The 15,174-nt window shown below is 47.1% G+C and overlaps 1 protein-coding gene across 3 annotated transcripts in view; it reads right to left on the reverse strand.

Annotated features, from left to right (window-relative positions):
- Positions 1-880: 880 nt before the first annotated feature.
- Btbd16 (BTB domain containing 16) overlaps positions 881-15,174 on the reverse strand; it is a 49,153-nt gene continuing 34,859 nt past the window's right edge. For all 3 annotated transcript variants that reach the window (XM_021167862.1, XM_021167861.1, XM_021167860.1), the window contains exons 11-16: positions 10,376-10,467; positions 6,205-6,287; positions 4,790-4,867; positions 3,786-3,884; positions 1,987-2,175; positions 881-1,027 (exon numbers count right to left, since the gene is read on the reverse strand). In XM_021167862.1, coding sequence (XP_021023521.1) covers positions 959-1,027; positions 1,987-2,175; positions 3,786-3,884; positions 4,790-4,867; positions 6,205-6,287; positions 10,376-10,467 — 610 coding nt within the window. In that variant the 3' untranslated portion in view covers positions 881-958. The remainder of the gene's footprint in view (positions 1,028-1,986; positions 2,176-3,785; positions 3,885-4,789; positions 4,868-6,204; positions 6,288-10,375; positions 10,468-15,174) is intronic.

Raw genomic sequence — 15,174 nt, forward strand, 5'->3', positions numbered from 1 at the left:
CAGAGGAGATTGATGCAGCCCAGGACTACTTTGACAGATGCCTCCATCACTTGAAGGCTGGTAGGTGGCTATAATATCAGAGCAAGGACAGGCCCTGTGTTGGACCCTGGAAGGATGGAAGGAAACTTCAGGGTAGCAAATGGAAGGAGGTATCAGAGAAAACTGGGGCCACAAAGGGACACAGTCACTGCAGAAAGATGCCCATGAACCCAGAGAGGTGATAGCTATCCCAGTTTCTCTCCTCTCCTGTCTCCCTAGCTCCCACGACTACTTCTCTTTTACTGGACTTGAGTGGGAGCAACAGTGTAGAAGAGTGGGACACAGGAGGGAGAAGTGGTTCTGGAAGCAGGCTCCCAAAGTCCAGTGCTTTGGCGCTGACTCTTCTCCCAGGCCCACCTCCCATGGTCCTAGCAGCCCTTCTAACCTCCTGAGATTCTCTGTTGGAAGGAAGACTCCCTCAGCTGTGTGCCATCCCACACCAGACATTAGGCTGGACGTACCCACCTGACTGTCTTTATAACTCTACCAACTCTTTGGGTTCTCAAAGAAAACTAGCATCATGGAGGGGTGGACAAAGGTGACCCTTTGTACAGCCTTCTCTCTTAGGAAAGGGTGCAGTGTGTGACTTAACTTCTAAACCAGAGGGGAAGGGATATCTTAGGTCTGCAGATCATTGTGTGAAACAATTAGTAGCTGCTAAGGTCCTTGGTCAGGCATCTGCAAGAAGATTAGCCTGTCAACAGACGATTGAACTTAAATGTGAATTTTCCCAATCTTATCTTCAGATAAAAACGGAAGCAGATTGCCACTAAACTCCAACACCTGAGCGGACGACCCAGGGGAGCTGACGAGCTCAGGCAGCCGGACACAGTGCTCCCCTCCTTAATGTCATTTTTATTTCTCTTATGGAGTCAGGCCGGCCAGGGAAGGGGAATCCCATAGATTCCTATGAAAGCTATCAAGATGCTGGGAAGATGAAGGCAAAGCTGGCGTAGATCGGGATGCCCACGGTTTGGATTTTCAAGGCCTAAAAATAAGGAATGTGGAGAAAGGAGACTTTCAGATTAACGCTGCATTGTCAAAGGGTTCTATAAGCTGGTACTTCCCAGACCAGCCTGCAGCAGAGTAGCCCAGGGAGAACATAAATAAACATTTCAGACATAGTTTAGATAAAGTGCTTAAGTCTTTGGGAGTTATGGAAAGGCTAGACCTGTGTTGTCACCTGATCTAGGTGAAGCATTTCCAACCCTCGAGGCTTCCTACCAGGTCCTAGCCTCTCCCAGCCTTCGACAGAGAGGATGGCTGTGCCGATTCAAGCCCCTACAGGAAGCCTTTATAATCGTTAAACCCAGGCCCCACCAGCTATGGAGCATTTGATCTCATTACTTGTGAGGTCTCCTGATCTCCAACAGGGGCATCTCAAAGCCCTAGGTCACTCTAATGTGTCCCCAGGGTTAGGAATGAGACTGACTCTGTGGTTTGTGGTACAGTGCCATTCTCAATAGGGTACCAGGGTGAGTCCCAACCTCAAAGCCACAGCCAAAGAGCCCCCCCCCTTTTTTTGGTTCTCAGGCTATTTGGGACAAGTACTAAGTCTACCTAGATGTTGATTCCACTCTAGGGTTGATGGGCTCTGTCCTCCTGGGTAAGCCAGAAGGAGGCAGATAACCTGGGAAGGATTTCAGAGGGATTGATGTGTTATGACTCCTTGCATCTATACACAAATACCTATTGACGTTTACAAAATGGGCCTGGGGTGCCTCTGACTTGATTTGTTAGAGTCACCCACAACTAATGCTTTTCATTTTAGAAGGGATCTCTTTGGCATCATTTGGAACCATTGTAATCCTAAGGAAACTGAACACAATCTTCATATGGATCCCTGGTGATTTGAAGATGGGAATGCCCAAAAAGTGGTGAGGGAAAGAAGGAGCCAAAAGGAAACAGAGGAGAAAGAGAGAAGCCAGAGGCCAAGGGGATGCTCACGTGGCTTTTGCAGCCTGGCTTGATAAACCCAAACTTTTGCATGATTTGGTTTGTCCTGAACTCCTGCCACCTGCCGTCCACCAGTGCCTGGGCTTGGATCTCATACTTCACCAGGCGCTCCGACCTCAGGCTAATGGTACTGTGCTCGCAGACGGGTGAGGGGCACTCCAAGTCTGTATGTTTTATTCTCTGCAAAGACAGTGACCCATCCCATGCAGCCCCAGGACTAGGGTGACAAGAGCTAGCAAAGGGCTCCCAACACATGGCCTTTCTGTTTCAAGTCTATACAGATAGCATGAGGCCATTCTCCAAATGGCATACTTTCCCAAGAGCTACCCTAGGAACCCTGTGAAGTCCAAGACCTCTCCATATGCAAACTGTTTTCAACGGACTAGGGCTTGGCCATCAAATCAAGCTTCCTTATTGCTTTGCTGGGATAAAGCTCCAACAGTGTGTACGTAAGGGCCTCCTGAGTGCTGGTATTACATAATTCATCTCTTCCATCCTGTTAGGAAGATCCTTGAGGGTCTGGTGACCAAAAAAGGAGGAGCCAGGAAGAGAAGGGCCTTCCTGTGGAAGAGAAGGTGGTGGGCAAACTGGGACTAACATTCGGATTCCATCATTTGCTCATTCATCCATGTATCCGTCCTCTTATTCCCTGAGCCATTTAAACTCTCCCTAGGTTCGCAAGTTGGGGAGCTAGAAGAAGTGTGGAGAGGGGAAACTGTGGCTGGGATGTATTGAATGAGAGAAGACTCTGTTTTAAAAAGAAAAGTTCCCCTAGGTCCTAGGCATGGTGACTGGTGGTGAAACCAAAAGGCCAAGTTGGAGACGGTTTCTCGGGGAGCTTGGTACTTAGAGAAGAGAGATCTCTAAGCAAATCCTAAGTGGGCTCCAGCAGCCCTTCACCACAGCAGTCATTGCTGTCACCTTCCTTATTGCTAAAACATAAGCCGTGCTGGGCAGGGAACAGGGCTCAACAGTACAGCGCATGCTCAGAATGCACCGAAATAAAACACATACAAGGCTTTCTATGCTTAAGCTGTGGCAAACCCTTTGCACAATTATTTAATACTCTGAGATTGGTCCCCAAGACAGGGTATCTGTGTGTAACAGAGAGCCCTGGCTGTCCTGGAACTCCCTCTGTAGACCAGGCTGGCCTCGAACTCTGAGATCCACCTGCCTCTCCTCCCCCAGTGCTGGGATTGAAGGCGTGAGCCACCACTGTCCTTGGTTACTGTCTTCATCTTAAAGGCAGGAGATCATGAGACTTGCTGAGCGTAGGCAGCTCCTCAGAGAGTTTAATTGCAATTCTGTCCTTTCATGGTTGTCTTCATCCTCTCCTTAGGGCTCATATATAAGGAAACCTCACTCTCTCGCCTGGTTCCTCAGATGTCACACACGCTGTCCTTCAGGGTCACTTTGACAGACTCTTCTCCTCTGCTACTTGTAGGCGCTGTCTGTCACTCCCTCAAAGAATGACCAAGGGCAAAGTATCGGCCACTACGTACAAACCGATGATGATATGACTCCCAGTTCACCCAGACTGAGCCCTGGCTTTGTCAAGGAGCCCCGTGACATGAAAGTGAAGTCCCTCAGAGCTGACAGCCTCATCTACCACCAGTACCAAATTCCCCAGCTGCTTGTGAAAACCACATGGCAGCACATATGTGACTATGAACAGCACGTATGACACAGCCTGTGTGAATGATGAACTGATGATTCTTCAGTTCCTTCTAATGCCGTATGACTCGGTCGGCGGGAGGTGGAGGGGCCGTTTCAGAGGGGCACCTTCTTACCTGCATAGAAAAACTGTAAGAGGTAGGGTCGTGTTTGATTCCCTTTATCTCAAAGAAGTATCCGTATATAGAAATCCTTTCCGAGTAAGTGGTGTATTCCTACATTGGGAAGAAGATTGACAACGCGGACGGGTGAATACCATCAGTATCCAAAGACAGGATGCAGCAAGGTTAACTCTAGTGACAACCAGAGGGACTCGCTCAAAACCTGTCACTGCTCAGAAACAGCTGCTAATGTCTTCCAACGTTTCTAATCATTATTTTGCATGATCCTTTGGGGGAGAAATAATGAGCTAGGTATGGTCTTAAATCTCCTATATGTCACAGTGCACTTTTATTTTCAATCAGACGGACATGCCATGCTACTTTGGTGGGTCATTGCAACCAGGTACTGAATCAATCCCTCAGATGACAGGTATAGGTCCCAAGTCCCTGCAACATGAGTTCTTAAAGATCCCCAATTACTTTTAAGTCATATAGCAGCACTTAAAAAAATTATGTCTATTGCAAGCCTAAGACAGGGCACAACCACCAACACCAGACCCTGTCCCAAGTCAGCACTGAGATGCCTCACTCTCGAGCTCCTTGACCAGCCAGGGTTTGACTGAGATCCACTGAAACTAACAGAGTGAGGGCAGGATGAGAAGGAGAGAGAGAGAGAGAGAGAGAGAGAGAGAGAGAGAGAGAGAGAGAGAGAGACTAGCCCATGGTTTCCCCAGATGCTTTCCTCTTTTAGGAAACAAACTCTCAACTCCCAGGAAATCTCTCCCATCCTGGGAAAAGTGCTATTGTTGGTCACTCTATAGGGAAAACTTGGACCACACACATCAGATTGCTGACTGGTCTGTTCCAGTCTTCTGTCTTATGAACTCCATTTCCTAGGGCTTTGTTGGCTCTACTACCAGAGGACAGAGTGGTCACAGGTGCCCCCACCCACCCCAGAGCTCTTTCTCTCAGCATAGAAGGGACTTTCCTTCCCCTTGCTTGGGTCAAGCTCTTAGTACCTGCCTAAAGAGCAGCCCGAACCGCATGGCCTGTGTGGAAAGATCTTTCAGGTGGACCATGTTGCCCCCGTTCTCCAGCTGGAAAGGAAATGCACACAGCTTACCTGAGGTGTAGACAGGAGCACCCCCATCACTTCCCATTCACTCCTGGATCCCCAGCCCCCCATGGTTCTGTCTTCAGACATTTACTGCAAACCTACTATATCCAAGTACTATTTATATTCCCAGGGTTTCCAGAGTACGCAGAGAAGAGAGGGGAAACATGGCTAGGCAATGTGACCAGGGGAATAAAGTACGAATGTCAATAGCCTCTTCACGGGAATGATCATGGTCACAAATTCACTGAGCAGGACCCCTGCACGACATTCCACGGAGAAGACTGGAAAGTGGAGTGTGGATCTCAGGAGCATGAGCTGCAGTCAGGGGTGAAAAGAAGGGTCAGGCAGGGTCAGTGGGTGGGAAGATGGAGCTGGGAGCTTTCGCACTGTAAATCTCTTTGGCTGCTTTTGGAGTGATATTCTGAGTTATGCCCTAGAGAAGCAAGGGCCTTCCGTGGAGTCACCCTCACATGTGCAGGCAGCAGGGTGCTCAGAGGGCTGGTTCCAGCATCACAATGAGGACTTGTGAAGCTGGCTGAATTTTAACTCGTGACTCATGCGTGCCCAGAACTCCCAACACTGCCCTGCTTTATCTCTGAAAACGTGACATTGGAAATGTACAAGAAGCAGGGCAGTTTGTACGGACAATCCACAAAGCAGACACGTGGGAAATACTCATGTTTGCCAGTCATAAAGGAGATGCATACTGAAAGACGAAGTGCCTTTGTTTCCTCCTCAATGAACGAAAGCGATTTGAAATTTAAATGCTGTATGCTGCCAAGTGTGTGTACAGTGGGATGAGTGCATTTCTCGCTGGGGGCGGAGTCATTTGGTTCCAGCATTTATTAGTATGTACCAGGAGCAAAACAGTACATATGTTATAATGCATTTCTATTGTGGAGAATCTCCTATAAGCAAAGAGTTAAAGGACAGAAAATAAGCTATTCTATGAAAATGTGGTCCCTATTGAAAGGCAGCAGAGACAGAGAAGCGTTGACTGGGGCTGTTGTCTTCGGGTGATAGCCTTAAGGGATTTCTTTTCTATACAGTTTCAACAGTTTCAATAATAAGCACTTTATATTTATGTCGAGTAGGGCCTGGGTTTGGAGGAAGATACGACTGGAGAAATCTAGACTGGCTAAATTTGCAGCTCAGAGGACATGTGGGAGCGTACTCCTTCCCTTCCCCTGGAAGAGACTCCAGATAAGCCCTCACCTCAGAGGCCCAGAGATTTCAAATGAGGAATGTATCTCCAGAAAAAGCAAAGCTGAGGACCCAACACATTTTGCTAATTGCTCCCTTGAGAAGCCGACTCACTGCGTGGTAATGGTTGGCTGTAACCCGGACCAGCCAGGACTCAGGGAAGAAATTAATGTGCTTCAACTCCTCCAGATCCTTGCCTTAGAGAAACACAAGAGGAAGTGGTTACAGGCTTATTCATAACAGAAGCTCAAATGTCTGACTTACAGAAAGAAAAAGGGGAGACATCAGGCCAACAGCAAGGGCTAGATTCCTCTGAATGTTCATTCATAAAATGGGAAGACCTAAGAATCACTATGGTTGTATACAGAAGCATGTATATATATATTTCCAAATTTATTCTTTGTTTTGTTTTGTTTTTTGAGACAGAGTTTCTCTGTGTAGCCCTGGCTGTCCTGGAACTCACTTTGTAGACCAAGCTGGCCTTGAACTCAGAAATCCGCCTGCCTCTGCCTCCCGAGTGCTGGGATTAAAGGCGTGCGCCACCACGCCCGGCCCAGATTTATTCTTAAAGGAAAAACAAGGAGGACCAAGGAGATAGCCCAGCATGCAGTGTATTGCTAGGCAAGTGTGAGGAATGGAGGTCTAAGTGAACAGAAACCTGTAGGGTTAAGGAGGCAGAGACAGGTGATCCCTGGAGCAAGCGGGCTAGCTAGAACCCAGCTGGCAAGCTCCAAGTTCCGTGAGAGACTCTGCCTCAATACAGAAGATGGAGAATCATGAGGAAGACACTTGATGTCAAATTCTACAGAAATACACAAATGCACATGCTTGTATGCTTACATATATGTGGAAGTGGATATACATACACATGCATACCCTAACACACACACACATACACACACACAACTTATGCAAAGATACTTCAAAAGGAATAAGTGAATCACTCCAAACTGGAGGGAAATTTCAATTTGATAAGAAATTCCTCATGCTATATCCTGTTTACTAAAGTTGAAGTTAGTTTAGTAAAGTTTAAGCTCAGCACTTGGGAGGCAGAGGCAGGAGGATATCTGTGAGTCTGAGACCAACCTGCTTTACTCCTTTGAGCTCCAGGCCAGCCAAGACTATGTAGTGAGACCTCACATTAAAACAAGCAAAAAAACCCAAATATAGCACTTAGGTTATATTCTTTAAGAGAAGCGTGTCCTCAGGATCCCTGCAGGGACACCTCTCTGCAAATGGTTCTCAGCAAATGACATTAAAGCAGAAGGTTGACTCGATGGCCAGGCAGGGCCTCTCCCTTTGAACAATCCACCGCACACTGCCTAGGTTTTTGCATCCTCTTGACATTATTATCAACCTACATTATCGAATAAACGAAAGGGAGCAGCTACACGGGCTGTGCACTGGTCCTAGTCAAACCTGCTTCTGGCAGGGCTGGAGAGATGGCTCAGTGGTTAAGTGTTTGTTCCTACTGCCCTTGTAGGAACATCACCTACACCAGGCAGCTAGCTCAAAACCAGTGAACCCGACATCCTTTTCTGACTTCCATGGGCAGCTTTATCCCCCACCCCCATACAATTTAATGTGATAAATCTTTTTTTTTTTTTTTTTTAAATCTGTTTCTGACCAGGCATGGTGGCGCACAGCTATAATCCCAGCACTTGTGAGGTGGAGACAAAAGAATCAGAAATTTGAGGCCAGCCATAGCAAGTTCAAGGCCATTCCAGGTGACAAGAAACTCTGTCTTAGAAAGCAAAACAAAACAAAATAAAACAAAACAAACAACAGCAGCAGCAGCAGCAACAAACCAGCCAGTGAGATGACTCAGTGAAAAAGGGTGATTGCTGCCAAGCCTGATGACCTGGGTTCAAGTCCTCAGGATCCATGGAGTTAAAGAGCTCCAACTCTTTGAGTTGTCCACTGAGCTGCTTCTGTTTTTATCTCTCCCAACACACGCTGCCAGAGTGCCTAAGATATTCATAAATTACAAAACACGCCACCTCCCCAACCCCCACCCAGTCCAAACATTTCAGTCTTTGGGCTGCAATCCTGCCTGCCAAAGGTTGGGACTTAAAATGATGTTATCAATGTCACTAGAAGCATCTAGAAGTAGCTTGGCCAGAGCTTCCTGTCTCCATCAGCCTCTCCTATTACCACATCTGCAGAGCTGGGAATGGCTTTGAAATAGTTCTCAAAAATCCCTTCATGTGTATCTATCTCAGTGAGTGGCCTCCTGGGCCGCCCAGATCATGTGGTCAATATTTTCCTCCTCTTTTCAAATCAGTTGTCTTCCCTTCCCCCAGAGTACGAGGGCCAGGCAATAGAACCTAGCTTAGGGAATAGACCTGGAGCTTTGGGATTCATTGAATATTATTGCCTTTCAAACGTATTCAAATGAAGTAAACATGTCCCTGGTGTATGCAACGAAGGCAACATGGAGTTAGTTTGTAGGAAACCGGCCCCATGCTTGTCAAAAACCAGAAACTGAAAACATTGCCCCCCAAGCCTGTTGGACCACATCAGTTCAGCCAGTTATAAAACCAACAAACAACGGAGAACTCTTCTGGTCTCATACTTTGCTTCCCAGTCACCTCAGGAGGGGACAGGAAATAAAGCTGAGGTTGATATGCTTAGCCTGAGCATGACAGAAACCAAAGAGACCAAAGAGAGAGAAGCTCAGAGACGGGTGGGAAGGAGAGAGCCGGGCCGAGCTGTGCATTGCAAAATAGGCAGCAACGTTTGAGCAGAAGTCACTAAAGATTTCTAAAGAGCTGGGGTCTGGTTGGTGAATAAGCTGGATCCTCGAGGCAGAATCCAGGAAACCCATATTTCCTTCTCGAAAGAAGAACTCAACACACTTCAACTGCTGGGACAAAAGGTTCCAGCAGCTGAAATGCTTCAAGAGAGAGCCAATTTCTCTCCTGAACTGCCAAACAAGGGACCCAGAAGCTAATCCCGTGCTGCAGCAGGTGACTCAGTCTGATGGCAAGAAAACAGCCTTGGGGTATGAGTGTATTATACCACTCGGGTGGTAGAATGCTTGCCTAGCATCCATCACTCAGTAGGAGCAGAACCCCAGCACCCCATAAACGGAGGGAGGGAAACATCTGCAATCCTGGTACTTGGGACATGGAGGCAGCAGGATCAAAGGTTCAAAGTCATCCTTGGATACATACAGAGTTTGAGACTAGCCTGGGGTATATGATACCCTGTCCCAAGGAAAATGAAAGCGATGAGAATGGAAAGCCTTAAAAAGGCTTGTAATCTCAGTACTCTCATGAGAGGCTAAAATAGGAATCATCACAAGTGTGAAGCCAGCCTTGGCTGTAAACTTGACATATCTGGAAAAAAGGGACCCTCAAACTGAAGACTTGCCTCCAGCAATTGACATGTGGACATGTCTGTGGGGCATATCTTTGATTGCTAATTGAGGTAAGAAGGCCCAGCCCATTGTGGGTGGTGTCATCGCTTGGTAGGTGGACTTGGGCCACATAAGGAGTCCCCCTCTGGGGGACTGGAGAGATGGCTCAGTGGTTAAGAGCACTGTCTGCTCTTCAGCAACCACATGGTGGCTCACAACCATCTGTAATGACATCTGATGCCCTCTTCTGGGGTGTCTGAAGACAGCTACAGTGTACTCACATACAATAAAAATATTTAAAGAAAAAAGGCGGGGCTGGAGAGATGGCTCAGTGGTTAAGAGCACTAACTGCTCTTCTAAAGGTCCTGAGTTCAAGTCTCAGCAACCACATGGTGGTTCACAACTCTCTGTAAAAGGGTCAGATGCCCTCTTCTGGTGTGTCTGGAAACAGCTACAGTGTACTCATATAAATAAAATAAATCTTTAAAAACAACAACAACAACAACAAAAACCAAGGAAAGCAAGCAAGCTACCTGGGAATAAGCCAGCAAGCAGCTTTTCTCATGGTTTTTTCCTCTGCTTCCCCTTGAGTTCCTGCCCTGACTCCCCTCCCTAACAGACGATTACCTGGACGTGTAAGCTAAATGTGCCTTTCCTCCCCAACTTGCTTTTGGCCACGATGTTTATTCCAACACAAAGCAAACTATGTACCCAGCATGCTATCAGTGGACATTCTGATTATCTTCCATTTTACAGATGGGGTTACTGAGACCAAAGTCACACTTCTTAGGCGTGACAATCTCAAGAAACATTCCTGTGGCAACCTGAGCTGGGGCTTCTGGGGAATCTCTGAGGTAGCACCTGCTGGGGGTTCATTCCAAGCAGCCTTCCCACGCGTGCAGTCACGTGAGTAGTGACACTTACCACTGGTGATGCCGTGCAGACGCAGGCAAAGGAAGAGTGGCATCCAGTTCTGTCCTGGATCCTGTTCTAGGAAGCAGCACTTCTTGGGAAAGCTTGGAAGATAAGAAAAGGAAGCCTTCAGAAAATGCCTCTCTGGAATGAATGAGCTACTGAAAGCTGTGACTTAAGAGACCGGTGGTTTCCCCAGCAAGGCTAGAGGCAGGCTTGTGAAATCCAGGTCAGCTTAGATGATACAAAGAGATGTGTGGTTGTCTTCCCCTCTACCTCTGAGCTGTGCACTCGGTTGGTGCCTAGAGCATACATAGTGAATGACTGATAGCAACATGTGCCATGCACAGAGGGCTTCAAACTACATTTTCTTCTTTGAGTTTCACAAATCTATGGGACAGACAAGTTAAGTTCTGTTAGCTCCATTTTACAGAAATCTGAGCCTTGGCTAGGACTTGAACCCCTGACTTGAACATCTGACTCCTGTACAGATGTCTCCTTTGCCGAAAGAACCAAGCCTTTCAAAGCACTGCTGGTAGAATTGGGAAGAACCTAAGAGCCAAGTATGGGTCCCTGGTTTGACCACCAGCTTTGTGATGGCCTGTGGCAATGTTAAATGCTGATTAATGGCAACACAAACCGAAGGTCAGGGATGGGTAGAGGTGGTCAGATTCTCCAGGGAAAAATCATGGAGACATACGCCTGCCACCCCTGACATACTCTTTTATCAGAGTCATTCTTCACGTGGTGGTCAATGAGGGATACTTTTCCAAGACTCTGGAAACGCATTCAGCTGCTTGAGGAGGTTCCTTAAAGCATCCAAGGGCACATTTTAGAATGTTCTGTTTTTTTTTTTTTAAATTTATTTATTATATGTAAGTATACTGTAGCTGTCTTCAGACACACCAGAATTGGGCATCAGATCTCATTTCAGGTGGTTGTGAGCCACCATGTGGTTGCTGGGATTTGAACTCTGGACCTTCAGAAGAGCAGTCGGGTGCTCTTACCCACTGAGCCATCTCACCAGCCCATATTCTGTTTTTCTTTTTGCCTTATCTATATCTATCTATCTATCTATCTATCTATCTATCTATCTATCTATCTATCTATTCATCTGTCTGTCTGTCTGTCTGTCTATCTATCTATCCCGCCCCCGCCCCTGACCCCATCCCCTAGACCTCCTGAGATGTGATGCTGGCAAACTTGCTCCGGGTAAATCCCCATCTGAGGTCGCAGGGCAGACCTTAATCTTAAAGCTCAGGGCAGCCACAGTTTTCTCACTTCTTCCCATTATCTGCCGGAGTTGGTTTCCCTTCCCAATGAGTAAGCCTGAGACTCAGAGCTCTGTGGTCCCCGCTTTTCAAATCTGAGCAGCACGAGGTACAGACCTGGAGGGATCTGACGATGTTACACCTGGTAGGATTAGTTACATTTTGTTTGTTTGTTGCCATGACAAAACACCTGGCAGAAAGCATCTGAAAGGAGAGACAGGTGGCTTTTGTTTTGAAAAAGTTTTTTTCTTCTCACGGCTTCAGAGGGGCTTCAGTCCCTCATAGAAGAGAAGGCATGGCGAAGGAACCACTCTTCATAACCAACCTCATAACTTGGCGGACCAGGAAGCCAGGAACACAGAATGGGACCACGGCCAGGCATGACTTTTGAAGGCCAGGTACTTCTACCAGTCAGGACCCAGCTTTTAAAGGCTCTATAGCCTTCAGACGAGCACCATAGAAAACAAGCCTGGAGCCACAGGCCTATATAACCTAGGCTTCTTGAGATTGAGGCAGGAGGATAGCAAATCATACGTGGACTAGAGAGTGAGTTCAAGGCCAAGCTGGAGAACTTTGTGAGACCGATTAAAAAAATAATAAAAGGATCCGGGTAACTGCACAGTGTCCCCGTGTGTGCTAAGCATCTGTGTGACACTGGGCGTGCCAAGCATCTGTGTGACACTAGGCTCAGTACTCGCATGCCCCCCTGACTCACACATGTGCACACACAGACCACAAACTGGGGACCAAGTATTTAAAACACGAATCTGTGGGGCCATTTCAGATTCAAACCATAGCAGAACAGACAGCGTGATCCAAGGCAGACACCAAGGGCAAATAGCCAGCTTTCTACCCCTTCAGGAACTAGGTCAGCCAAGTCTATAGAGAACTGAGGCGAGGAAGGACATGGCTTGGGCTGGTGGATCTCAAGCTTCAGCTTGTGAAGGCAAGAGCGTTCTGAAGATGGATGCATGACTGCATGATGTGAGCATTCATAAAACCACTCAGGTGTGGACAAAACATCGGCAAGTTGTATGTAGCGTACATTTGGCCACAGTGTTAAAAAAAAAAGATCTAAGGTTTAAAAATTATTTTGCTTCTTTGAGAAGTGTTTGAATCTATAAATTAAATGACAGGGTGCAGTTTGGGGGAAAAAAAAACAACAAACATTTGGGGGCAAGAGCTTACCAGGAGGAGAGAATATGGTTTTTTGATCGAAATTCGGTATGGAAGACCTAGACAGCTTATGGGATCAAAGAGGCAGGAAATGGCCTCTTGTTCCAAACCCCAACATGGGATAAACAGCACAGCTCCACAGGGTCCAACTGTGCTGCTGCTGCTGCTGCTCAGTTCCTCCTGCCAAGGGCTTCATGGACTGCTCTCCTCAACTCACATCTGGGTCATGAGTGTGTCTGTCACCTCTAGGCACTGTGGTTAGGTTTCTGGTCCAAAACCTTTGTGGAGTGAATGGCAGATGTAATAAGATGTGATGTCGTGTCAGTAGGTGAGATGCATATCAAGGGCCTGCACCTTACCTATGGTTTCTCTACGCCTCTCCCATCGGAGCTCTAGCAAGAATGGGATTTATGTCTGTTCTGCTTGCCTCTTGTTCCCACAAGGCCTTGTGCAGGCCTTGGCACTTTGTCTTACAATGTGTTGGGTGGATTGAGCGGCATGACCTGGTTCCTGTCACCCTTCCATCTCTCCATCCACCCGCGATGTGCGCAGTGGGATGCCAGGGGTGCAGGTCCGGCTACATGGTGGGTTTGTGTGAGTACCTCTGTGTCCATGTGCTCTGTCTGCTGTCGCCAGATTCTTCTGTCAAGCCAAACCTATCAGCCACACAGCAAGACCCAATCTGGTAGCTTTCTAACAGTGAAGGCAGCTCTTGACAAATGCCCAAAAGGGGAAACAGGGCAAGAAGCAGTCATTCAAATCTTGCCTGATGACAGGCCACAGCTGTCCTTTCAAAGTACCTCCTATGTCCAGGCTCCTCGTGCGCCCTCTTCCATTTCTCTAGGATATTGTAAGGCACCTTGCTGCTTCAGCATATTCTGAAAGCCAAGAAGGTACTTGGAGGAGTAAAGAGCTGGAAACGACTCAGACCCACAATACTGGAAGGGGAACCAAGAGGAAGGAAAACTGAGGCTCCAGAGAGCTATGCAGAAACTAAGGCAGAAGCTCCAGTCAAAGCCAAAGGAGATATGGGTCAGGCAGGGAGCGTGGGAGCTGGATGCAGGAAAACCTTTGCCCCAGAATATGCCACTCCCACCCCCACCCCCACCCCCCAGCACAGGGTCCGAGGAACAGTTCTAAGACAGAACAGTTTCATATTTCATGCTGGGTCTGTGCACAGCAGTATTCATATGTGAAAAGCCTCTTAAGGTCTCTGTGCTCTTTGACATATATATTCTACAGTTTACTTTATAAAAACACTCTAGGGCTGGAGAGATGTCTCAGTAGTTAAGGGCCCTGGGTTCTGTTCCCTAGGACATGGATTTGATTCTCAGCACCCACATGATAGCTCACAATGTCCTTTTTAAACTCCAGTCCTTGGGGATCTCATGCCCTCTTCTGTGGGCACTGCATGTATGTAGTACACTTACATACATGCAGATAAAACACCGATATATAGGTAGGTAGATAGACAGAGATATAGACAGACAGACAGACAGATAGACTAGATAAATGTTTTGTTTTGTTTTGTTTTGTTTTGTTTTGTTTTGTTTTGTTAAGACAGAGTTTCTCTGTGTAGCCTTAGCTGTTCTAGAACTCACTATGTAGATCAGGGTGGCCTTGAAGTCACAGAGATCCACCTGCCTCTGCCTCCTGAGTACTGAGATTAAAGGTATGTGCTACCACTCAGCACATACCTTTAAGAGGACTTTGAAGTTTGCTGGTTTGGTCCTTCCTGAGTTAATGGGTCCTTCCTAGTTAACCGGCTGTTTGGTTAGTTTTTGTCAACTTGATAGAACCTAGATGCACCCTGAAGCGTTGCATCCATAGACTGGCCTGTAGGACCATCTGTGGGGCGTTTTCTTGATTCACAGTTGATGTGGGAACACCCAGGACAGTGTGAGCAGTGGCACCTCTGGGTCTGTGGTCCTGGACAGTATAAGAAAGCAGGCAGGGCAAGCTAGGAAGTGGCCCTCTTCCATCGTCTCTGAGTGGCTTTCTTCTCTGATGGTCTGTAAGCTAAAACCAGCCTTTCCCTCTCCAAGGTCTTTCTGTCGGTGGCTTTTTTTTTTTTTTTCTTTTGTTTGTTTTTATATCACAGCAGCAGAGAAGCAATTCTCAGCTTGTAGCAGCTTTCCCAAACTCTTCAGTAAGTAGCACAGAACGGGAACTTTTCCTCCCCCAGTGTAGAAAAGCCCCGGCTTTGTTTACAGATTCTTTCCTGTAAGGAGACTTTAAGATTAATTTCTGGACGGCCTGTTTACTTTTCTAAAATAATCACTAGGAAGATACCGCTGTAAGGTGCCAAGGTGTGTGGGTCTGTCTGTCTGTCTGTCCTGCATGCTCATGTGCAGGTGAATGTAT

This window comes from Mus caroli, unplaced genomic scaffold (genome assembly GCF_978045245.1).
Source record: "Mus caroli unplaced genomic scaffold, Mus_caroli_1 scaffold_8, whole genome shotgun sequence".
Taxonomy (NCBI): domain Eukaryota; kingdom Metazoa; phylum Chordata; class Mammalia; order Rodentia; family Muridae; genus Mus; species Mus caroli.